The 26,290-nt window shown below is 37.9% G+C and overlaps 1 protein-coding gene across 8 annotated transcripts in view; it reads left to right on the top strand.

Moving 5' to 3' along the window:
• The window catches only part of TNS3 (tensin 3), a 200,000-nt gene extending 173,968 nt beyond the window's left edge, over nucleotides 1-26,032 (top strand). For 7 of the 8 annotated variants that reach the window (XM_064705080.1, XM_064705079.1, XM_064705077.1 and 4 more), the window contains 11 exons: nucleotides 805-976; nucleotides 3,344-3,984; nucleotides 4,607-4,693; nucleotides 8,683-8,811; nucleotides 11,059-11,172; nucleotides 14,676-14,753; nucleotides 16,381-16,458; nucleotides 20,485-20,653; nucleotides 21,617-21,685; nucleotides 21,813-21,839; nucleotides 22,795-26,032. In XM_064705080.1, coding sequence (XP_064561150.1) covers nucleotides 805-976; nucleotides 3,344-3,984; nucleotides 4,607-4,693; nucleotides 8,683-8,811; nucleotides 11,059-11,172; nucleotides 14,676-14,753; nucleotides 16,381-16,458; nucleotides 20,485-20,653; nucleotides 21,617-21,685; nucleotides 21,813-21,839; nucleotides 22,795-22,939 — 1,709 coding nt within the window. In that variant the 3' untranslated portion in view covers nucleotides 22,940-26,032. The remainder of the gene's footprint in view (nucleotides 1-804; nucleotides 977-3,343; nucleotides 3,985-4,606; nucleotides 4,694-8,682; nucleotides 8,812-11,058; nucleotides 11,173-14,675; nucleotides 14,754-16,380; nucleotides 16,459-20,484; nucleotides 20,654-21,616; nucleotides 21,686-21,812; nucleotides 21,840-22,794) is intronic. The other variant, XM_064705075.1, reaches the window with a different exon arrangement.
• The last annotated feature ends 258 nt before the right edge of the window (nucleotides 26,033-26,290 follow it).

Genomic DNA, 26,290 nt, shown 5'->3' with positions numbered 1-26,290 from the left:
CCCAAAGGACTCAAATATGTCCAGTTTGTTTTAGTTCTCCTTGGCTTAGTCCTCCTCTACGGAGGGTATGTTTTGATGCAGATTTTTCCTGTGGTCTCAGGGACTTGAGGTTCCCAAGGGCCTGTCTCACTGATAAAGACTGATATAAAGAAGGCTGTTCCTCAGTGTCATTTGTGTCCTTATCCATCAGGTCCTCTGTCCATTCAGCAAGTGGGCCCCACCCTGAGACCTTCCAGCTTGCTACCACCACCACCACCTGTTCCCTCCACCATGCTTTCTTAACCAGAAGGGACCTTTTCTCCCTGAAAGAGACTCCCTTCCCCCCAACCCCAGCAATGATATGAGGTGGTATACAATAACTCAGGGTGCTGGCCTACTGCAAAAATTAACTCTGTAGTGACTGGGACCAGGACACCCAGTTTCCTTCTGATATTTTAAGTGCAAATGGTGCACTTGACTAGACCTACCTGATTAGCACTGTGGACTGTGAAATGCAAAGCATCTTGGGACAGACAGTCTGTTCTCATCTGTAGGGCTAGAGAATGTATTCTGGAAAAGTGATCAAACAGTTTGAGTGTAGCAATTCTGTAATCTCTATTCCCTCTGCTATTTGACGTGCTCTGTGTTTTCAGCAATCAACATAATTTTTTGAAATAATATCTACTGCACAAACAAACAAAAAATCTTCCTTATTATCTTGTTAAGAGAAAACCAAACTATTTTATGAACACATTTTTCAGTACAAGGTTCATAAAAATGCATGTTGTTTTTAAATTTGCATTTACTTTGTTTTCTTTTCTGCAGAATCTCAAAGTTACACGGAAGCCATTAACCTCTCTGTGGTGATGTCTGATGGCACCGTGGGCACTAACTCTTCTTTGCTGAGGGCCAACATGCAGACTGATCCCTCTTTTCAGCACTGTTTTGCATCTTCATCTACTATTGCAAATAGCAGTCCTATCCCAGGGGCAGAAAGGTAGGAAAATATTCTCCTCCATTATTGTTTATTTCTCGTAATGATAGTTCCCAGACAAAACATTATGCTTGCATCTTCACTGCAGACCATTTTCTAAGAACTTTGAGGTGGGTTGTCACATTTATTGTTGGAGTCCATTGAATGGATTTTAACACATACAGAGGTGTTACTTTTATGTGAGGGACACAATTAGCTTTGAACATAAGTGAGAAGACATAGGATTTTATCGCTCAGTTATGTTATTTGTGTTAGCACATATATGTAGCTCATATATAAGCTTATATATATTTTTCTGTGTGCTTAACTGGCGTCTCTGATGTTTAACTTAAAGCCATGTCAGGAAAATTCACATTGGAATGAGCTGTATATGAGAGAAAGGGAGAACTCTTCTCACTGCAGACATATGTTTTTAGTCAGTAAAATGTCAGTAGATCTGCTTTGGTAGTGTATAGCTGATTGCTTTTCAACTGATCAGCAGGCTTAGAAATTTTATTGTATTACAGTTAGACTGTCGTAAACATATAGGGCTCTTGACGATAGTGTGAACTGTGTAAATTTACAAAGTAGTTCTTGTCCAAAGGAGCTTACAGCATAAGCTAAGAAATGGCAAGAAACAGCAAACTAACAAGGAGTCCCTAGTTACTGTTAGAATGATCAGAAGACTATAACAATGCGTGATCAGTCATTAGTTGTGTGCTATATTTACTCAATAGACAAGGTGGTACATTAGACCTGAAGAAGTTGCCTTCTCTATCACTCTGCAAAAACATTCCTTTTCTGGCTAATTATCCTATTCTTGTTTTTAGCTATTTGGCTCCTTTTTCACAGTAAGTATTTTGAATACTTCTGGTTGGAGTGTCAGAGTGTCAGTACTTCAAGTATGTCATTACCTATTTATCTTTTATTTATCTTCCAATCTAATTGGTTTCATTTTCAGTCAGTACTGAGACTGTGAAATAATGTTTTAGTTTTGTGATTACAAATGTGAACCTTAAAATGGAACAAAATATGTTGGTATTTGCTGCAGAAGAGGCAGTGTAACAATTACAAGTGGATATGTATTAAAAGCTTATCAGTCAATTCAGTCATTATCAAGTTTACATTCCTACTTCAGACTTTATCTAGAAAATTTTGTTTGCTTCTTTCTAAATACTTTTTCTATAATTTTTTTATTTTACCTAGAAGATAGCTACAGCTCTAGAGGAGAGGTTTTTTTCTTGCAGCAATGTCTTCTTCAATTTGCTTACCTTCCATTTCTTTAATGGCCTTTCTAATTTGAGCTGTTTAAATCGACTGGCATTCATTTCCACAACTCCGTTTTAATTAAAAATCCTTTCTTTTTTATATATATCTTATGTCAGCTTTTTCTCTTTGCATTTCACGTTGAGTTTGTTCTCTCTGGATTTGGTAATATTAGTAGTCTTTCCAGCTACAGTCTAAGGGCATTTCATTTTCAGAAGCAAAGAGACAGCTTAAACTTTTATCAAATTATTTTATCAGGTGCTTAGTTTCTTTTGTTTGGAAGGACATTTTTTTTATTTTTTACTTGGACAAGTAGTATTGCTACCCAGTAGAAAAACAGAATGTCTACTGTTGAAATATTTAATTCTATAAATCAGAGTTTTTCCACCAAATAAATTAACTACTGGACCTGCCTCTTTCTTTTTTTTTAAGTATAAATTGTATTGAAATAGATCTGGTCTGCAACTTATTCCTTGTGAACTGTGTTCTTACCATTATCATAGTTACTGATTTGTTGTGTGATGGTGCATAATCACCTCCTCAGCCCATTTATTTTTATTTTTATTTTGATGAGCATAAGACACTCTGTATGCAAGAGCTGGTATGGCCATGTCATGTTTCTTCCATAATGTCTACCTCTGTGCAGCTTTGGCATAAGAAATTGTTGCCTCCTGTTGTTATTTTTCAGGTAGCACTTTAGCTCAGCAGTACAGCTGTATGTGAAGCAATGCTGCAAACAGCCTCACTAAACCTCATATTAAAACTAAATCCCTCAAATAGGGAGAAGTATTTTTAGCTGTCATTATTTTCATGGACTGGTTTACTGAGCAAACTCAGAAACTATCCCATCAACATGGCTAGGTGGAGGGTGAGATAAGACAGAGCATAATGGATGTACATTGAAGAAGTTACTGGTCACGATGAGGTTGGAATCCCTTGATCTAGCTGCATTACATGATCCAGCATGTTTTCATTGAGCACACTGGGATTTTTTTTGTCCTGTCATGTTTCATTTCTTTCAATGGCCACTGAAGTATGGGTTGTACAGTAACATTTTAAGGGAAAGATGTGGCTGCTGTTTTGTTTTTGTGTTCAATTTTTGGCTTTTTTTTTTTTTTTTGACAGCTCTTCTGCCACAGAATATCCTTGGCTTGAAAACAGCTCTAAAGCTTCCCTGTCAACCCAGTTTTCAGTGGGAAACACCAGGCAGCCAGGAGGTTACCTTGTGCCCTCTGAATTTTCAAGTGCTGTGCAGGATATCTCTCTCCTGTCTCATTTCCAAACTCCAGGAATGCATGTTGTCACCCTGAGCAACCTGGAGAGTTCACCAGCAAAGCCACACCAAGAACATGGTATCAGCAGCAGTGCCCATGCCTACCTGAGCTACAGCACTGGTACCAGGGACAGTAGCTCCTCCCAAGAGGAGACACAAGCTACTTGCATAGCCAATGCTAGCACATCTAAAACGCTGAGCTCATCAGTGGCAAGTGCTGATGACAATGACTTTTTGATGCAGAACTTTCTCACAGTGACCTCTGGACACAACAGCCGGAACAGTGCAGTTCCACATCACCATGGAGGGAACCTACATGCTCAACCTCCTCTTCCAGAGAAGACGAGGTCCTCTGAAGGAGAATGTTCTGTTTACTCTGTGTCACCGTCTTCAAGTGGCTTCTCTAGCCCTCACAGTGGAAGCACAATCAGCATTCCCTTCCCAAATGTCCTCCCAGATTTCTCAAAAATGCTAAGCCCTTCCCCAGTGCCAGGTAGGTTCTGTATCAGAGAAATGCAAAATACATTAGATTTTATATGAGTTTATAAAAAGATTTGTGGGGGTTTTAAAAGTGGAGAGAGAAAAAAAATAATGGAATGAAAATGGCACAGAGGACTTGAATGTTTGCAGTAAATGGTTGCCTGTTTCTTGTCTTTGGATGCAGTATTCAGGAAACAAAGCTTCAGATTTATTCCTCTGCTTCCTAGAAGCCAGCCACTGGTCAGCTTACTATTTCAGCTGTCACATTACAGTGGACCAGTGTTGAGTTCAATTTCTTTTAAAAGTGGCTGGCTTCTCTTTGTACCTTTTGGAGTTGTGCCAAGAAAAGTAAAAGATGTGCATGTGCATTCGTTGGGCCCCGTTGAGAGGTTTGTATTTAATGCAGCTTTATAATGAAAAAGTTTTAATATTTTAGGATTTTGCAAAATGAAACATCGAACATGCTTTCAAAATCTTAGTGTATGTTATTATATTTGCTGGTTCTAAAACAGCTCAGTTCCTCTAAAGTAATGATGAGTTTTTTGAGTAATCATGGTGATTGGGAGTCGGAAAGAAAAGTAAAAGCACTTTTGTATTTTAAAACATTCTTGACTTTTTTCCTTTTTATTTCACAGAAGACACGGCTGATAAACATGTGACCGTAAAATTTGTTCAGGACACATCCAAGTTCTGGTATAAGCCAGATATTTCAAGAGAACAAGGTATATCAATTGATAAATATTCTGACATATCCGTTCATAGAAAAACTATTTAGTGAAGCCTTGATTTTAGATACATACCTGATCTCTAAAAGAGATATTTCTCTAAAATATAGAGATAGATATATAGATAGAGATATATCTCTAAAAGATATTTCTTTTCTTTCTAAAAGAAATATAAAACTAGAAAGGCCATAGACAACCCCTCTTGTTTCTTTTGTTGAAAGGCTGAATTTGAGTGTGGAGGGCAGTCAAATAGTCCTGAAAAATTTTCAGTTAATCAAACAAATTGTTAACCTAACTGAACTAACTATGAAGTAATATAGATCTACCTGTGGTAGCTGCTGCAAATGCTCTTTAGTGTGAAGCTGCAGATTTTCAAATGGCAGATATGCATGAAACAACACCAAATGGCTGTCTGCTCTCTGAAACCTTTTGAGGGTAAGTGTGCTGTTCTGACATGATCTCAGCATAATTCATTAGCTAGGTCACCACAAAGGCATCCTCACCCACCAGTCATTTTGTAGCCTGAATTTCAATGTCAAGTGACATACGTTATTTCTTAAAGGTCAGTACCATGGAACATCTTTCTGATGTATGATGCAGATACAGCACTTTCATTTGTAGATGTATTATTCAGTGAACTAAAGAAATCTTTTATTACCTATGTGAAAGTTAATACTTATGAGCACCTGGGGTACTGCATCTGGCATACAGGAAAGACATAGACCTGTTGGAGCGACTACAGAAGAGGGCCACAAAGTTGATTAGAGGGACGGAGCATGTTTCCTATGAGTAAAGGCTGAGAGAATTGAGATTTTTCAGTCTAGAGAAGGAAAAGCTTCGAAGTGACCTAATTGCAGCTTTCCAGTACCTGAGTGGAGCCTACAAGAAGGATGGGGAGGGACTTTTTAGAAGAACATGTAGTGGTGACAGGGCAAGGTGAAATGGTTTCAAACTGAAAGTAGGTTTAGATTAAACATTAGAAAAAAAATATTTACTGTGAGGGTGATGAGGTGCTGGAAGAGACTGCCCAGAGCAGCTATGGGATGCCCTCCACCCTTAGAAATGTTCAAGACCAGGCTGGATATGGCTCTGGTAATGAAAGTTGTCTCTGTTCATGGCAGGATCATTGGAAGTAGATGATCTTGAAGGTTCATTCCAATCAGGCCATTCTTCCATGATTCTATGAACTTAGACACTGTCCCTACAACAGTACATATATAAGCATGCTGGGTGCTCGTTACAATACACTAATCATAGAGGAGCAAAGTGAGCTCTCTGTGGGTTCCAGATAGAAACTTCAGGTTTGAATATTCTGTGAAATGAGACTAAAACCAAACAAGGTTAAATGTTGATACCAACAAATTGATGTATTTTATTTAACAGTAAATGAGAAAGAGAAAGAAATAGAAAAAGAGGTTGTGGGGGGACAGGAAGAGTGACAGGAACAGATTAAGTAGAAATACATCTCCCCTCTGTGGGTCCCAAGACTAATACAAGTTGGGCCCAGGTACCTCCCCTGAAGGGGCATACTCTCTCTTGCAAGACTGAATCAGTTGCATCACTTTGCATCATGCATAGTGCTGTGGGTGCAGGGCCTCAGGAATGAGTCTTTTGGAGTGCTTTAGGGATCTTTGTTGGATTATGACACTTCCTCAGCTGCCCCTCACATGAGTGTCCTCCAGATGTGGCTTTCCCAGAGTGGGGAGTTTTACAGCTGAGCCAGTTTGTGTAATGGAGGGTAGATGTTCACTGTGTCTGTCCAGAGGTCATGACATACACCCAAAACTGTCCTCCCTCCCCTCATCAGCAGTTGGGGAGGAGTCTGTGCAGGCCTGGCTGCAGATAAGCCTGTGGACTATGGCCTCCATCCTGAAGCCAGCTGGGGATGATTTTCAGGACAGCTGCTGAGCTTGGACCTCCTGTGAATGCATCCTTCTCTCCCAGCCGTACCCATTTCTTATCAAACCTGAGATGATTGAAAAACAGTGCCACTTCTATCTTATCTCAAGCTCTTTTATGTGGCTTAGCTCGCAGTTCAGGGTTTCAGTCAGGAGGTCCATTCAGGGTGGGGTGGGCTTTGGTGGTGCAGCTTCATTGCTGCAGCTTCATTACACACTTTTGCCATAATGGGCAAAAGTCCTTTATAACAGTGTTTCAGCCATGAAACTATAACATTTCAGTCTCTGGCAGTGCTTTCCAAATGCAGTTGGTCTGACTGTGCTTGTGTTTATACTGTAATAGTCAGCTACAGTGAATTGTGATTAATGAAATAAGGCAGGATTTTAAGCTGGGATTTTTTAAAATGTGGCTGTCAAAAATGAACAATTATTAACTAGTTCTACAATGAGAAAGATATTCATACTAAACCAAAATAGTGTGAACTTCACCTCTTGGCAAATGATAAATTGCTGTGTCTGTCTAGTTATTACGTTCGTAGATGGTGAGGATGTTCTTTTGTGGCAAATAGAATGTCTGGGGAATAAAGATCATAGAAAACAGAACATTAATTCATTTCTGGATGATACTTTGCTGGTCCTTTCGTTATCTACTGACCACCCATAATGAAAAATGAGTCTTGAAATATGCAGAAAAATACTTCATGGGACACAGATATAAAGCAATTTAAAACCTAACTTCTTGAACAAATGAAACAACAGTCTTCCCAACCTTTTAATATGCCTCTTTTCATCCTTGAAGCAAAACTTCATTTAAAAAATGTTTTAAGGTACTCTTGCTGATCTTTTTTGATCTTTTTTCCCCTGAGTTTAATAGACTGCTCATGTGACAAATTATTACTGCATCCCTTTGTATTTAGAAGTGTTATGTATTGCTTAATTGCAGGGGTTTGTGTATTCATCCTTATCCTCTCAAAACAAGACATATTGTTGTGAAAAAAGGTTCTTTATTTTGCCATCTGACAGACGAAGATAATAGAATGCATATGTTTGCTTTACTTGCTTTGATAGAAGAGATAATTGTCTGCATTTTCTGATTTTGTTTTTACTTCCCCCTTTTTCATGAAATGAACCTTTGCTTTGTAAACATTGCTCAGGCCTTGCAAAATATGCCTTTGTGCCCCATACACATAATATCCATGTTCTGTATGAACAGACAATTAAGGAGTCCAGCATCAAATTTGGGCTCTTTCTAGGGTTTCTCTGAAGGCATGCTGATGGCTGGAAATTCTAGGAACAAAGTATACTGGTATACACATGTATTTGTAAAACTTGTATGGGGGAGGAAAGCAAGCAAAGTACAAAGATTTTATTAAGATCAATCATTAGATTAATTTTTGTCTGTTTCAAAGTAAGTTTAAAATTTTGGGCTGCTAGATTTCAAAGTCTGCAACTGACTTGTGCAGAGTAGCAGCAATTTCCCTGCAAGTGTTCCCTTTTGTAGGGGATTTCATACTGCACTTGCAGAAGAGATCCCAAAATACAGATGAAAAGTACTTCAAAGAGCAGAATATACACTTACATTCCTTCCTTTGCTTCAAAACTCCTAAGGCAGTAAGGTATCTTTGTAGGGACCGAAACTTGGTGGTGGATGAAGATGAATCTGTCCTGCCTGTTGAGGCTGAATAGGAAGTGAAAAACAGTGCTATCTAGTCAATGTGGAAATTACAGAGAGGTATGCCGTCTTTTAACAAATTGACAAAAATTAAGCAGAAGTAGACTGGCTCTTGCACTGGTTGTAGGAATTCTGGTGGGACCTGAACACTCCTCTTAGTTAAAAAACCAGTGAAAATCAGGGTTCTTTACTGCAGGCTTCTTTTAAAATAAGTGTCTGTGAGATTTGGACAAGGGGTTTCCACTCAGGTCCCCCAAATACACATGATTGTGTTCCGTTGCATGGCAATGAGGATAGAAAAAAAGATCTTACTTCTTCTGATGTCCTATTGATTATACATTTGTGCTTCTGTACTTTCTGAGTGTGTGCATTGTGCTTGAACTGTTTTTCTGTCTCTTTCCTGGAATCTCTTGCAGCCATTGCTGTTCTCAAGGAAAAGGAACCTGGGTCTTTCATTGTTCGAGACAGTCATTCGTTCCGGGGAGCCTATGGGCTAGCAATGAAAGTTGCCACACCACCTCCTTCTGTGCTACAGTTAAAGAAAGGTACTTCTGTGTGTTAGTGAAAGTGCTATATATAGTAGGTAGTCCTTATTGGTGGGTAGCAATCTGTTGGAATCTTCCCCTCTTCTCATAAGTGCAACTTGAATTGCAGGTTACATTTGATGTGTTGTTAAATGAAACTGGATACGATACCTGTTATACGATATGGTTTCACCACGACTTCTGTTGTGGTTGTGTATGTGTTGTACCTCATCAGCCTAATGAAAGTCAGTGTCACCTCAGCAATTGGTCTTCCCTAGCAATCAGAAGTTTGCATTTGATTCACAGGCTACAATGTAAAGTTTTCACTCTGCTGGAGGGCTGAATATTTTTAATCTCAAAGTTTTGTTTTGAGACAGTTCTATTTCAGATAAAAATCTAAAGAGATTCCTAAGGATAATTGTTTAAAAGAAGTGGTGATCTGTATATCTACTCTGTCAGCTCTAGTGCCTCCATATATAACTTGTGCCTGATGGTTGTGAAACATAAAGTGAGAAGAACATGCAGAAATCAATAATTGGTATATGGAAACTCAGCAGTCAATATCTGTAATGTTCTTGGTTCCATTTGTACTACTGCAAGGTTAGTGGAGTGGTTTGTGTTGCTGCTGTTTTTCTTTTTCAAAGCTTATTATGTTTCATTAGTACATAATGACTGGTGAGGTAGGCAATTAAGATTACATTTATTCTTAGTGTTGTTTTTATGGAAGTATGGTTTTGGCTGTTTTGGTTTGTTTTTTTGTTTGGCTGTTGGTTTGGATTTGCTTACTCTTTGGCAACTGTTAGCGGTTCACCTCTATTACAGTAACACTTTGAAACAATTTTTAATCACAACTTGCCATGTAGTCCTTTTTGTTGCCAATAAACATTCGCAGAACCACTCCAATGACTTATGTAATGACCTCAGCGTAGGTGTACCTGGGCTGGTAATAGCAACAACTACTATTGTAGGCGAATTGAAAGTGGCTTGTAGGGTGTTTCTAGTAGTCTTTTCTTATTAGTGAAGTCCAGGAAGACACGAAAGCTCACACTCTGCTAGACTTTAAGAGACAGTTTGTGTTAGTAGCAGTAAGACTAGTATTCTTCCACTTCTCACTTCATGATACTTAGCTTTTCTGGTTTCCCTTGTTTAATCCCAGAAAGCACAGATTGGTTCTCTTTCCTGTAGTGTTTCTTGTTCCAGGCTTCCCCTCCCCACATATCTTGTAGTAATTTATTTTTAATTTGGTGGGACCGTAACAGCAAACAGTAAGCTGTTTGAAAAAGCGATCAGTGCAATATGTGCTTTCATAGAAGTTTCTGCTGTCCATATTAATGCATTCATCTGTATTATTCATCTGTTTTGGCCTGAAGGTCAACCCTTGAGGTGTTTCCTGATAGATCAATGGGAACATCCGTTTGTAGCTTTTTGTTAAGGTTTGAATGGTTCGATAGCTTTGTCCTTTTGGTATGAAATAACCTTTTAGCTATTTGGAGAAGGATTAGTTTTGTATGGTATGAAATACTGTCAATCCGTCTTCCAAGAAATATTTGTCTTAATTATATGTCTGCATATATATGTACATGTTTAAAAGAATGTTAAATCTTAAATATGTGTTTCTTGGACTTTGAATCTCCTCTTTTCATCCAGCTCTACAGTTTTGGTTTGTCTTCGATTCCTGAGATTAAAACTGTCTTAAAAATCTGGTGAAACTCTAGTGCTTCATGTAAATGTTTGTTTTCAGATGCAGAGACATAGCATAAAGCTGCAGACATTTAGAAATGTAAAAATGCACTGAGAGAATTGCGATCATTGCCTTTGTGTAGCTTAACTACTCTTCTTTTAATCTGGGGAACTTCTGTGAACAGAAATATCACTGGAAATGGGAATATTTTTTCATACTTCTCTGCCTTGTCACTTTGGATACAAGTTCTTTTAATGGGCAAGTGCATCAGAATTTCTAGCCACTCATTTTCCAAATTTCTGTTCCTGTCTGTAGCTGGGACCATATTTGGACATTTTTGAAACCAGTGTATATTTGGATGTCAGTCACTTAAGAATATAAAACCATTTCCTCTGGCTGTCTGAAGTGAGCTGTTTGCTTATTTGTTTTTTGAAAAACAACCTTTTAAATACATCTTGTAACTTGCAGAATAGGTCTAATTGTAGTCTTTGCATCTTGTATGTAAAACATTTGGTAGTAATGTGGAAAAACTGCTTCACAAATACCTAGTTTCTGAGAGTTGTCTGTTAATTGCTTCTTTTTATGAGCTTTATTTTTCAACACAGTTGGAGATTCATCAAATGAACTTGTAAGGCATTTTCTGATTGAATGTACTCAGAAGGGGGTACGCTTGAAAGGATGCCCGAATGAACCATATTTTGGTGAGTACTGTGCATCACAGGGACGGAGAAGATGGAAACAGTTGGCATTTGCCAGTGCTGGCTTGGATGGAATACAAATGAGAGACTACTTTGTTTGAGTCCTGATGACTGCTGTAGGAACCCATTCCAAGGCTCCAGGAGCCTTTAACACATTTACTTTAAACAGATATGCAGGGCACTCTAGCATAGATGCATGTGATCAATCTTCAAACAAGTCAGGCTTGTCTACCACTACCAGTGTAGCTGCAGAAAGCTGGGCTAAATCACTCTTATCATCCTAATTGATTCAGGACCTTTTGTCCTGTGTTATATTTATGCTGCATATTAGGTGGCTAAAAATGACACCAGAATGAGATATTCACAAAGTACAGTTATGCTATATCAGTACATTATTTAATGTAATATGATGAAACTACAATACCCATAATGGCAAACAGCCTACCTAGCTATTGACTCATTTTCTTTCCACTCATTTGGGGTAGGAGGGGAAAATAGGATTGGAGAGCTTATGGGTTGTGATGAAAACAAGGAGATGCTAACCAGTTAACAGGGCAAAAGAAACTCAACTTGGGGAAAATAATTTTAATTTTTTTCCAATGAAAATCAATATTCAGGCAGTCAGATGTTGAGGGATACGTTTAGTGAAGGTAGCTGGGTTTGCAAGCTGGAAGTGCAGACTGCAGATTGATCTATGGGTGTCCCAGACAAGAGGCCACGATCTAACAGAGGGCCTGGGGACCTGTATGGCCCTTAGTTATGCAAAGAGTCCTGCACCTCCTGACCACTCAAGAGGTGCAGCAGCAGCAGCCAACCCCCAGACTTTCCTGCCTTTTGATTGTAAGGGTATCTCTCCTCAGAGGCACCCAGTTTGAGCTGTTATTTTGTTATTAAGTTGTTGCACCAAAATTAAATTCTTTTAATTATCTGGAAGTCTGAGACTCTGTTAAGGGAAACCTGGGGTTGAGCTTCTGAGGAAACATCTTACTGTTAGTGTGGGGTGTGTAGCTGTGAAGGGGCTTTGAGTACCAGCTCAGGTGGTGCAAGAGTGACTGCCAGAATGGCTCCTGGATGGAAACAGAGAAGTTTCCTTAACATGAGAAACAAAGACAAGTATTAAATAACACTTTTCCTTCCCCTTTTCCAAGCTCAATTTCACTGCTTCCTCCCAGACTCCTCATGCCCACTGCAGTGGGTGTGAGGGCATATGGTCATTACAGAGCAGTTCCTCTGCTGCTTCATCTCTCTCGCCGTTTTTCCTTCCTGGGATGTGGGCTTTCCTTGTAGGCTTCCCTCCTGCAGGAAAAAAATATATCTGTGTGAGCATGTGTTCTCCATTTACCACAGAAAATGTCCCATTTTTTCCAATGTGAGGTCCTCCAGAGGCTACAGGGTGGGGGGATGGCAACATGGATACCCAGACCATCTCTTTTTCCTACTCCTCTGCCTGTGGCATTTTCTCTGCTGTGTCTCACCCAGCCTTTTTTCCATAGGTGCTCTGCAGTGGGTCTGCTGGAATGGGCTGTGTTTGCCAATGAAAAGCTCCCCTGAACTTTACCTAGAGGTCATCCTGGAGCCCTCCCACCCCCTGTTACAGTCCTTGTCACATACACCAAATACACCTGTGAAAGAGTCATCTATCATAAAATTAAGAAATGTGAAACAAAATCACATTTAAAATAAAGGTGGACTGAAGTTTATCAGTATTTGGCATGAGACTTACCTTAAATGAGAACTTTTAGTCCATTACTCAATCTTGAAGTACCTGTTTAAGCACCTATGTAGTCCTACTAGTCATTTAGTTTGAACATCTCATGGTCTTTCAGTTTGTACAGCCTATGCTGGTTTGAAAATAAACCACAGTGAGAGATGAACCCCACACAAATACCTTGAGAGCAGGTCAGTTACAATTCAATAAAAATTACTACTGTAATTTACTGTATATGTAAATTTACTGTATACTGTAATATTATACTGTATACTGTAAATTTACTAATTTACATTTACTGTAAATGCAGTGATACAGAAAAACTGGCTTAAACTCACTAAGAGTACAATCTTGCACCTTGTTGGTCTGGGTGGCGGTCACAGTCTGATTAAGCAGTGGTTGTAGCCCTGTTGAAGTGATGATTGCAGTCTTGTTGAAAGCCGTGAAAGGTTTGGTCTTCCTCTGGGTCTGTTGAGCAATGGTGGTGGTGCCCCAAGTCCCCAAAACCCCAGATGATAAGCAGGTTCAGGTGGTACCTCCCTTGGGGTGGGGAGTTTCACAGTGGAATGGTGTAATACTCTTGAGTCATTGCAGTCATCCGTTCTTGCTAGAGCCATTGAGTCCACGATGGCCCCTGAGCAGAGATGACCCCCTCAGGATGGGTGTAATTACCATGCCTGAGTTAATTGTGAAGACCATTGTGCCTTGCAGGGTTTGCCTCTTCTACCTTATCTAACATCCAGTCTGAAGGGTTGGGTGCGCACTGGGCAGCTGTTAAAAACGACCCACTGTTAACACTTCATCAAGTGTTATGTAAATGGGAGTAGAATACATAGCTTGGTTACACCCCACATTGTAACCCAGGACACAGGCTCAAAACTGGTTCACAAAATAGGTAAACATGTGCACAGCTACACATGTTTACGGGTAAGATCATGAAGGACTATTAGTATCGATCAGTCTTTGCATTTTTGTAAGACTTGTAGAATTGCGTTATCTTTCTGTTTCAAAAAATTTTTTGATGGACTGTAAAGATGCAGTTGGTTTTGGTTGAACTGGGATTTTTCTCCAGCACATGGTTATAATGTTTGCTGCTTGTTAGTAAATAGATGGATGACTTTTTGTACAAACAGGCTGATGAATACTATGCCTTCCTCTCACTCCTTATAGTCTGACATGCTCATATCAAAGGTAACTAATATTGAATTACTTCAGTTAAGCCAAGACCAAATTGCAAGAGTGACATTGAATAGAAAGGAGGAATCATTTAATAGAGAATTCTATGTACATCACTGCTGCCTTAAATGGAAGAGGTTTTACCTGGACTATCTTTTATACTTTCAGAATTACAAAATAGAGGTATGTGTAGACAGTACACTAGATGATGAAGACTGGCTAAGAAGTAGAACTTGCTTTTTATTTACCTCATCATGTAGCACAAACGACTTCATGTGCTCTTGCCACGTTCATAAGAATTTACTACATTTAATGTAGCAGAAGCTAAGAGCGTTGAAAAGAATTTACTGACTTGTATATGTTACTGATTTTGTAAGTTTGTGCTTTCTTCATTTGAAGCACAGACATGTAGGTTAGGGTCTAATCAGTGTATATAAGAGAGAAAGGGAACATACGATTGTGATTACTGAGTTCAAGAAATCTTGGCTTAGGTCCCAAGAGATTTTTAAAGTGAAGCAGAGGGGGCTCTTAGTCTATAAAATACTTGAGAGCAAACATAACTTAAGCATTCTAGTTGCCTACCAAGTTAACTGTGCATATCTTGTTACTTTTCTGTCCACAGGGAGTTTGACAGCTCTAGTGTATCAGCATTCCATCACTCCACTGGCACTGCCCTGCAAGCTCCTCATCCCAGACAGAGGTATGCGTGTTGAAGTACAGAAGAGATATTCCCAGCCAAGTTTTGCTTCAAAGTGTCAGTGTCTGAAGGCAGGTGAATGTGTCACAAGTTAAGATCGAAGCAGAAACTCAACAAGGAGAAAGCTGTGGGTTTGTCTTCAGTATTGGTGATGACCCTTATCCAAAGTGTGGTTGTGAGCATACTGGTACTGTGATATTCCAGTCATAAGCATATATTCATCGTGGAAATCCACGCAGTAATGTACCATGTGGGAAGACAAATGTCCTTCTTAGACAAGACATTATGCCAGTGTATGGTTAGATTTAACCACTCATTCAGGTCTGGTTAGCAAAAGGACAAGTAGATAAAGAGTAGATGGTGCCCTGAGTGCGACACTGGCAGGAAGAGTGTAGCAACTTGCACAGGTTCAGATATTGTTCAAGTAAATGATCAGAAAGCCCATGTTGCTTGATGGGATTATGATTCTAATTTTGCTTATACTGATTTCATAAACCTCTCTTAAGACAAAAACGAAATGCTCATGCTTGTCTAGTAATTCAGTTGTCTTATGTTCTCCCACATAAAGTTGACCCTTTAAACTTTTGTCACCGATCATGTGTTAATATACAAAAATAGCATTTGATTTATGCAAATACACCAATGAAACCATTTTAGCACAAAAATATGCTCTGGTAGATGTGATGAGATCTCATGCATTTATATGGTGAAACAGTGTGGAGGTTGGCTTGTTCCCTTTATCCCCCTCATCTAAGATGGAAAAAATTGCTCTGTTCTTCCAGAGGTACAGGTCTGGAACATTTACCTTGTCTTGAATAAACATACCACAGTGAAATTTTATTTTGGTTTTATTTTTTAATCCAATTTGATTATGCCTTTTAAGATGATTTTCTGTAGTTAATGACAGGATACATTGTCTGGAATATTTAAAATTGGATAACTGTAACTAACCATATGAATAGTGTCACAAATTGTGTTATGTTATTAAGGCTCTCTTCCTCATTTGATTATATTCAAAGACAGCACGCCTCATGCTAAATGCAGCAGCGAGATCTTTTTACATGCATGTATATACCTGAAATAACATGTTGGTGGACAGTTTTCTTTCTACTTTTAGCAATCAATTGGGAGGAAATGTTCCACTGCTGTCTTAATGGTTCAGATGGTTTTTTTTCAACTTAAGAAGAAGGTTTTGTTGTCATCCTCTGAATCAAAACATAAGTAATTGATTTCATCATGGTAACACAGAGTCTTTTTGTATAAATTATGCAAATCAAATAATACCATTAAAATCACACTAGTCAAGATATTTTTTGCTGTTGAGGGAATACAGGTATAAGTACTGTCTTAATATGTAATCATGTGAGTCCCTGCAGCATATGCCTGTGTTATGTCTTTCATTGTCAGGAAATAAAAGTTAAGCATCCTGTTTGCATTGCTCAAGGCAAAAAAAACCCTGATGGAACATAGATTATTATAATTGCAGATAAAAGGTGGTTTCGTGTTTCTGGCCAAGAGTTGTTCAGTAGATGAGATCACAATTATAAGTGTAACAGCTCATATGTGACTATGGACTTTGATTTGTTGATTTAAATCCATACAAGACATGCACAGTGTTTTCTGTTTGCAGATCCCTTGGAGGAGATAGCAGAAACTTCTCCACAAACTGCTGCAAACTCAGCTGTGGAGCTTCTCAAACAGGGTGCAGGTCTGTTAAACTTTTGTCCTTGTATTTGACTTGTTTACCAAAGTTTGTATCTTACAGGCTGGGAGAAGCTGAAGCTTAGACTGGATTAAAGGATATATAAAGGTAGCAGTTAAATTTATTGTGCTGGGTAGAAGTGTAAAGGGCATTGTTAGGATACATACCAAGATTTTTCCGTTTTCTGCCACCAGCTCCTACATTCTGTGTTTCGTTTCCCATCATGTGTCTTGTGAGAATATGAGGTGTATGTAGGTTACTTCAAGCACAGTGATTTTTAAGCAGGACATTGTTTTCATAACTGATAAACTTTGAGAGGATGTTTTCAACCTGTGGTTGCAGAGGTTCAAGAACTGTGTGTGAAGTCTGCAAAAGCCAACTAAGGAAAGTGTTCAGTTAGGGTTAAGTTCTCATCATACGGGTTAACAATACCATTGTAAAATGCTTACTGTTGCATCAATCTGAAAAAAATATTAAAGAACGGTTCTCTTTACTTCACTTGGTGCTGCATTTTCTTAGGAAATGTCATGTGTCTTTTCCACTGGGTGCGTTTATGGATTCTTATGCATAGTGCAGCAGCCATTCTGGCAAGTTGAGTTGTTTTACCGCAAGCTTATTTGGTGTGACAGAAGAACCATGACCAGAGTATGTTCAAATTGTGTGATGCTTTGCACTGTTACCATATATGTATGCGCTCTCAAACTAGGGTGTTTGCAAGAGCTGTGTAGAGGTGTGCTCTGCTTCTTATCTGCTTTGTTAGTGTGCATCTGATCCAGAGAACTAGTTAAACAGCTTGTCTGAAAAAGTGTGGTGACATTCTAACTCACCATATTGGATAATGCTCTGAGTACTTCTGCACAATCCAGGTTGTCTTTAGAAATGCGACCAACTGTGTTACTCTGCTGTACAGTGGTCATGTTCAGGGGATCCTGCCCAGGTCCTGCAGTGGTCGTTAGTTTTCAGGTTGCTCTGCATTCACCCAATTAGTGCCATTTGAGCACAGGAATACACTACATTTGCCCCTTTCTTTTGAGGTTAGCCTGCCACTGGATCCACAAGTGAGTGTTGTGGCAAAGCATGTGTTTCTAAGAATGCTGCCTCACGCAGCATTTAGAGCACTTCTGAAGGGGCAGTTTTCAAACTGGCCAGCTCTGGAAAAAATGTTGCTGTTCACTTGTGCAGCAATCTGCTTTGACTTCAAAATTTGAAGCACCACTTTGAGTGCTGTAATTGAGCAAGCATGCGTGGCAGAGGCAATGGCAAACCTTTGTGAGGCTGTGTTGTGAGTGAGCACGTATTAATTGGTGTTTGTTGCGGCCAACAGGGAAAAAAACCAGAGAATCAATTTTTGTAGAGCTTTACTTCCTATCAAAAGGAGCATATATTATCTTCCAAGAAATATTGGTTTCTCCTTGCTCAGACAGTGCTTTCAAAGAAAAAGAATTATTCTTCAGCTGGGGCAGTAGTCAGATAAGTCTTTATGGGAGCTTTTGTATTATGGATCTTTTAGGTACTACATTTGGTTTTAGCCTGTTTTGATGTTTTTGTTGTTTTTAAACAAGGATTTGGAACCCAAATACATAAATTAGCTCTGAGAGGTTCTCAGAGTTGGGGTTTTTTTTTGCCTTGATACATCAGGGGTCCCTTTCCAGTCATAAAAGCATTCAAGTTGTGGAGTTCAACTCTGAAGTGCAGATTCAAAACATATAAATTGAGTCCTTTCAAAGAAACTTTAAAGCAGATATACGTACTCCCTGCCCTTCTATACCCACACTTCTCTCACTCCACAAGCAAAAAACCAGTGTGTTTTCCTAGAATTATTATTTTTTATAGCTCCCTGAAAAACCGAATGAGCATTTCCAGGTTCCAAGTGCTGAAGCTGACTAGAAATCCTTTGCTTCTTAGACACTGACAATTAAAGACTGGAAACCATACAGATAAGAGGCTTTTACCTAGAATACACCTTGCTTTATTAATCTGCTTGTTCAGCAACAAAATTTTCTGCTCAAATGAATTGCAGTTCTTAATTCTCTTTACACTGATACAGTCAAGAAACTAAGTATTCTGAACAAAGGATATTCCCAGTCTAAAAGCAGCATTGTTAAGCTGTTGCTGGTGGCACAGACGTGCTTCAAAATGTCACCTGTGAAAGAGAAAAGCAGCAACATTGCAGGGCAGCTGCATTGAACAAAAGGTCTTCCTTTTGTTGCAGCTTGGAGCATGGTTCCTCCAGGATTACTGTTGTCGCTACCTTGTCAGGCCATGCATGATGTTCTTTAATGACAAATCTTTCTGTGTTTCTCATTACCTTTCCTTTTTAAGCTGACATGTTTTCACTTTGCAACACTTTCATAAGTTTCCATTTATTATTTTCTGTGCTACAGAAGCAAAGGACAGTGTATTGGGTAACTTCTGTTAGAACTATCACTTTGAGGGCAATCTAGATAAAATGCTTGGAAATTTAATTTAGAAACAAAACCTGAAAACAGTCTGTTGACAGCAATGCACTGTGTGGCAGAAGGGGAAGGGACTCTGATGTGTGTGGCTGTGAAAGAAGGGAAACTTCCTGTTCTGGGGAAGGACCCACTGGATAGTGAAGAGCTTTAGATCTGTAGTGACCATACACAGTAATGTGGGGAGAAGAAGAGAGCTTATGGTTTGGAATGTTTATTACAGTTTTGGATTGGCTACTCATCATCCTAAGTCCTCTCTGCATGAATTTAACTGATTGAAGCAAAAGTTTTTGAAATTTTCACTGCAATGCAAAAATATATTTTTGAAATTTTACACTTGCAGATCAGATAAATGAAATCTCAGGATCCATTCCTTCACTGATGGACTCCAGAGCTTGAAGTTACTGGGCTGATCATTATGCTGGAGTCAAACTTAGGCTTATGCACTTTTTAACTGTATGATTACTTGGTTGTTTTGAAAGTGCCAGTGTCTAGCTCTATAATTTTGTGCAGATGGTCATAGGAGAAATCTTAAAACAGATTACAGAATAGCTAAATAAAAAGATAAACTGTTAGATTTAATTTAATCTTTGCTTTCATAGTAATGTTGGCAAGCCAAATGAAACGACTAAACAAATGAAATGTAACCATGGTAATTTGTATGTGTCAGCTGACAGTTGTAAATTTTGTCCTGGATAACTATACAAGTGTTTTTACCAAACATAAAATCTCTTGGTGCTAGTGTTTAGCTATGGATGTGCATAATCATTCTTGCTTTTTCTTAATTTGTTTGTAAATTTGACTTTATACCATAGTTCCATAGTAAGCATGTGAATAATTCTGTTAATACTGTGTAATAGTCCATGTTTTAGATGCCACTGTACTATGTAGTAGTATAGAGTATACAGTACTACTGTATAATGGTATATAATATTAATACATACTTTCTAGTGCTCACTGCAGATTTGATATGAAACCATGTAAAAAAGTAACTGTTTGATAACCATAGAAACCAGTGAGTATCTATTTTATAGAGATATTTCAGAAGTCGCTAATATCTCTAGAAGAGGAATAGTACTTTTAGAAGTAAGTGCGTGCTGAAATAAAGAAAAGGCTTAAAAGTATATGTCAATAATTTTTATCAGTATGGAAATTGTTTTACTTGCTCTGAAATCAGTAAACATGCATAATTCTATTAAAGAGAATTGAGCTTTGAAATAACCCTCAGTTCTTTCTGATGTGAAAACATTCTTGTCTTGCCAATCAAGTGAATGGTTTCCTTTGAATATAGTTTAAATATTTGAAACTGTAGAATGTGTGAATGTATGCTGCAAATGTGTATTTTCTTACTGGCTGATGTATTTTAACTTTAAAGCAAAATATCCCCATTCTTTCAGGAATGCCTTTACTCCAGTACTACTTACAAGTGTACTCTCTGGTGTTGCTTTGTATTTATTTAAATTTCAGGATATCTACAGGTAATAATAAATATATTCATTGGCTTTGATATAAGGTGTCAAAACCAAAGAGAGAGTAAAAGGCCTATGAATCTCAAAATCTTTCCCCTCTTTCATTACAGCTTGTAACGTTTGGTACCTGAATTCAGTAGAGATGGAGTCCCTCACAGGATACCAGGCAGTACAGAAAGCTTTGAGCCTGACGCTGATGCAAGATCCATCTCCTATCTCAACCGTTGTCCATTTCAAGGTGTCTGCTCAGGGAATCACACTGACAGATAATCAAAGAAAGTAAGCAAATAAGGATGGGAAGGGATTATCTGTCCCTGGCCACTTTTGATTTGGTGTTCCTAGTTACATTTTGCAATCTCTGTCTCAGAGGATATCAGGATTATAGGAATGATGGTGACTGTGTAAGATAGCTGTAGTACAGGAAAATATATTTTAACATTGAGCGCTTTATTTCCACATGGTATATTTTACCTGTGGAAGGTCACTTTGATAGGACATTTTTTATTGTTATTTCTTAGGAAAGTAATGGCTTTACTAGCATTTGATATTGAACTTGTTCTGTGAAGTAACTTATCTTCATGATGTCTTCCACTAGTATCACTGAACAGAGCTGACTTAAGCAGATGATGTATATCTCCAGGATCTGAAACAGTGTTTTGGATAGACTGTAAAAAACTGTGATAAAAAGTTAATTTATATTTTTTTGTGGTAGCCTAACTAGCACTTGGAACAAACTCTTTCAATTAGAAAAATTACAATAACAAAAGAAGGACAGCAGGAATTCATTATATGTTAAAAAAAAAGTGCCAGACGTCTTCATTCCATGGGGTTTGCAATCATTTGTAGCAGATCACAGAACCTTTACCTTAATGGTAATGCCTAGGAGTGTGCATATTTTAAAATGTAATATGATCAAATTATTCGCAAGTTCCACAAAGTTGTCTGTCTCACTAAAATAGTATCTAAATGGCCAGTTTTTAGAAAATATACATTTCATACTCCTAGCACTTAGCTTGAGAGTCAGTTTTCCTTTAGTTCAAAAAACTTTATGTTAGTGCTTTAAACATGTATTTATTGGGTTAGAGCAGTTCAGGTGGATTTCAAATTCACTCAAAGATAGCAAAAAAAAAAAGTCAGTATTAAATTAAGACTAAACACAATTTATTTTTCAGATTAGTTTATTGTTTGGAATTCCAAGCATCTTTACTGTTTCTGAAATTAATTTTCTTTCTTCCTATACAGACTCTTTTTTCGGCGACATTATTCAGTCAACACTGTTATTTTCTGTGCTTTGGATCCACAGGACAGAAAGTAAGTATGACAAGCAGTATATTTAATACGTTATTTGTATTGTTCTACCAAAAAAACCCAAAAAAATCCTAAAACTAACATTTTTATTTCTCCGATGTTTTTTTTTACTGTTTTCTTAATGGACAAGGTGGATGAAAGATGGTCTTTCTGCAAAGTAAGTAGAGTCTCTTTTAACTGAATATTTGGTGTCCTAAATTACTTTTGTCTGAGAAGTGGAAGGGAAAGCATCTGTTCAGAGACAAAAGTCTCTCATATCTCTGTAATTAGACATTGGTTACTTCATCTACACCTCTGCAAATTGGGGTCTAATTATGTGATGGGTGGGGGTGGGAAGTCTGGAGCCAGAGCTCATATGGTTTATTTAGATTGAGTGTCTGTGATTTGACTGTGGTTTCAGGCATTCCAATGATACTTGCTCTCTCAGTTTTGTGTTCCACCTGTCCAGCAAGGCTTAACACAAGGTTCTCTCACTTAGATTCATAGCTTTAAAAAAAACCCCTCTTCTAGTACATAGATGAAAACACTCCTAGTAATATTAGCGTATGGCATAAATACACGATTACCTGTGGATTGCAAAGTGTTTTCTGTTGAAGGCAAACGTTGTTGTTGCCCCTTAATCAAAAGAAATAACTTACACAGGGAGGCTCAGCGCTTGTTTCTGGAAAGGAACAGAAATAGATGGCTTAAATCCTTTTTCCAGTACTCTGTCCACTAAGATGTGTGGCCCTCTAATTCCTCTCTTTGGGCAACCCCTGACACACCACACCACACCACACCACACAACCCCCAAACTAGGTTAGAGAACAGCAGTACCAGATCCGATTAAATATATCTCCAGGGTTATCAGAATGTCTCTGACAGTAAACAGTACAGGATGCCATATGGACAGAGTAGCAGGAAGGAGACAGTCTGCTTCCCTGTTCTGATTCTCTCCTGAGCTGGCTGGTCAATCTGGACCACTGTGTTTAGCACCCACATGGAACCTTGTCCATCAGAACAGAGAAGTCTGATATGTGTGCTTGGTTTCTGCAGTATCTTTTCTGTTTTATGGAGTGAGGCAATGCCTATCTGTCAGTTCTCTGACATAACTTTGATTGCTGCCCTTGCAGAGTGTTTGGGTTCATTGCCAGGAAGCAAGGCAGTGCCACAGACAACGTATGCCACCTCTTTGCAGAGCATGATCCAGAACAACCTGCCAGTGCTATTGTAAACTTTGTATCAAAGGTCATGATTGGATCCCAGAAGAAGATCTGATGCCTTTCCATCCTTGATTCAGAACTCTTTGCTGGCTTCACTGAAGGAAATCACTGTGAGAGAGAGAAAAGCTATTCAGCAACAATGTCTGAATATTGTCATTCCCAATAATGAAAGCAGAGGATGATCTGTGTATTGTGTTTGCAAGACCTCAGGCTTTTATTTCAAGACGCATTATTTCTTTGTTTTTATATCAGAGGACAAAACAAAAGAAGCTGGGTGCCACCCTAAACCAGGTAGCCCTTACCTGAATGAAGCAAAAATGAAGAACTTTTCTCCTGATGAGTTCTAATGTATCTTCATATGCTGTTTCTCATAGTTTATTGGAGCAGAAATACTTAGTAGATTGCACTACTTTTTTGTTCAGGATGTGTTTTGTAAAGCCTCCTCAAAGACACTTGCCATGATTGCATCAATGGTAGTTATAGGCCTTGCAAACATACTTCTAGGAGAGTAAAATCTGAGGAAAACTATTTGATCTTCCCTATGTCTTTGTGATCAGTGATGAGAACTGAATGGAGAAACGGGAAGATGCATGTGAAGAGAACGTTTGTGCAAGTTGTTTTGTGGTAAGAAAGGAGTGGCAGTATGGAATATTCAGGAAGATTGCTCTGTATTTAGTGTTAAGAAGGCTGAGCTATTTTAGTTTGAAAATTTTTCAGTAGAGCAGAAGTGGCAAAACAAAAAGAGGTATGAAAATCTGTTCTATAATTGAGGGGGGGGTTGTAATTTTTTTGATATGGAGAACTAGGCAGGGGAGATTAAGCATTTTATAATTACAGGATAAAAATGAGAGAATAGCAAAGAGAAAGATTGTATAATTTATGCATTTTTACCAGTGACAGATTATTTATAATGAATCTCAGATCTTGGTATGCCAGAGAGATAATTCTTAAACTAGACCACTGTTGAGCTTTACCTTTAGCACTAATTTGTGTAAGCAAATGTGTGTGTAGGTTGGGCCTTGCTAGAGAAAATAGTCTGATATTTTGTCTTTTGTCTTACAGTGACAATACTCTTCCCATTTTCTGCCTCTGCAATAGTGTTTTATTCCCCTACATAATATGTAATTATATTTATGGACTCTTCTACCCTATTATTTTGCTGGAGTTCTGAGGATTATTTTACCTTTTTTTTTTCATCTATAGGAACTATATTGATTTGTTAGTCCTTGAGCTAGAGAATCTGAAAGTGAATGGAATTTATTTTGTTACTTCGTCCCATTTCTTGAGAGCATTTATGTCATGATTTCTGCATCCAGCACACTTGTACATATCTCTTTATCTTTCTTAACACATTGATATATGAAATGCATAAGAAAGTGCTATTTAGCTTTATGGAAAATTGATGCAGTAGGTTAGAGTGGAAGCCTGAAGTGGAAGGGAGAGTAAGCCACTGAGATCTCCTGTGCAGTTCCCATTCATTCAAAAAGAGCAGATACCCCTGTATCAGAACTGATGGTTATAATGCAACTTTAGTGGGGCAAGTGCTGAAAAATTTCATTGCTTCTATTTCTTTCATGTGTAGCTGTCAACATTATGTTAAAAACCTGAGGAATAAAATAACATTTTGTATTTTGTATGTTGATAGATGAGCCACTTTATCCACTTGTAGATTTTAATCCTTTTATCTGCCAATTTGAACTATATTTGCCCTGTATAAAATATGGTTTTTTTAACAGCTCTCTCTGTATTTCCTGAAGTGTTGGGGCCATGTTAAACCTTTTTCAGTGACCATAGCTGAAGTGTTACCAAATTATTTGTGTAACTACCAATTTTGTGTAAATAACTTTGTTTTTTAAGAGGAAAGTGAGGAGGAAGAGACAGAGAGAAGAAATACTTGAAGTTTGATGTATTTGGACCAGGAAGTGGTCTATTAGTAGCAGCAGGCATTGGATATCCGTAGAGGGGTGAAGCAATTCAAAGTGCGGAATTCAATAGCTACCATTGAAGCAAAAAAGGCAAGTACCTCTGATTAGTAACATATAATTCTGTTCTTTTGGCACAGAGGTATACTACTTAACAGTGTTTATGTACCATCCAAAAAAAGAATGCATTTCTTACAACTAGGAGCTTTGCTCCTTTTATAAAATATGCGAACAAGTTTTCTTTTAATATTCTTTTGGTGTAGTAAGGTTCCAGTTGCGTAATCTCATCACCCTGTTGGAGCCCACAGAAATTCTTCAGCTGACATTAAAAGTATATTTAAGTCCCAATTAGATTTTAAGCTGATGTGTCGTAAGAATTGAAATGAGGAGGATTTTTAAACTATATTTTTTCACTTATGTAGATAATAAATTTTAGTGTATCTTCTTAGACACTAAGTGTTGGCCTTTGGGCTGAAAACAAAATGTCTTTTTTTCCTGTATATTGTCATTTCCATTCAGGACCTTATTTTATATTCCTTGTGCTTTCTCAAGGTGTGCTGAATTCAAAAGCATGAGGGATTGCATGCTGACACTCCTGGTGGTATTTTCTGGGAGTCTAGCTCTACTTGCTAAGTGGGAAAAAAGAAGTTACCCTGTTTCTCAGGGAGATTTTTTATTTTGCATTCCCTTGGATGGTATATTGCCATGTGCATTTGCTTTTTAATGAATTTTAAAATGGACAAAGCAAGATAGTTCAGTATGTAACATTATGTAGTCTGTGTAGAAAAATACTAATGGAACTTACATGTTCATGGCAAATATAAGATTAATCTTTATATAGCACTTTCAAGATTTTTGGTAGATATGTATATACAATTTCATAACTAATAGCAGCAAGTTGACACATATGTTTAGCCAGACTCCTGTTAATGTGGTTCATAAATACACTATTACAATCATACAGTGTTAAACTACAAAAATGCTAAAAGCCATGCTTTATATTAATGGTTTCATGTATCCAACCCTGTCATTATATATTTAGTATTTCTTTCTTGTTTTTTCCTACTAGTAAAAATTTTAAGTTTTTTTCTTCAAACTGTAAAGAAGCATCTAAAAGTCTTCAGTATATAAATGAATGTTCTATAAATTCTTTGTATAGTAATTTTCTCTGCTCTTCAGATACCACCTCTTTCAGATTATAATAAAATTACAAAAGTGAAATTCCACCACTCAGTGTCACAGGGCAGTCTATTCTGAATGAAAGTTACCTTCTGGCATTTGAAATCAGCTAATAAGCAAAACCTTCTTCATGAATAAAGAATAATTTGAGTGCTGAGGTTTAGTTGTAAGAAATGTTTGAGATTTCTTTCAAGGACTTCAGATGAGCGTGTTAGTGGTTCAAGTGAGTTGAAGTGTATGATTTTCCTAGTTAATTTGTGTTTATAATGGTATAAAAGTATATATTGCTTGCATTGCATATTTCA

The sequence above is a fragment of the Zonotrichia leucophrys genome, chromosome 2 (assembly GCF_028769735.1).
Source record: "Zonotrichia leucophrys gambelii isolate GWCS_2022_RI chromosome 2, RI_Zleu_2.0, whole genome shotgun sequence".
In the NCBI taxonomy this organism is placed as follows: domain Eukaryota; kingdom Metazoa; phylum Chordata; class Aves; order Passeriformes; family Passerellidae; genus Zonotrichia; species Zonotrichia leucophrys.
The sequence above is the reverse complement of the archived record's forward strand: the minus strand, read 5'-3'. Positions and strand labels throughout refer to the sequence as shown.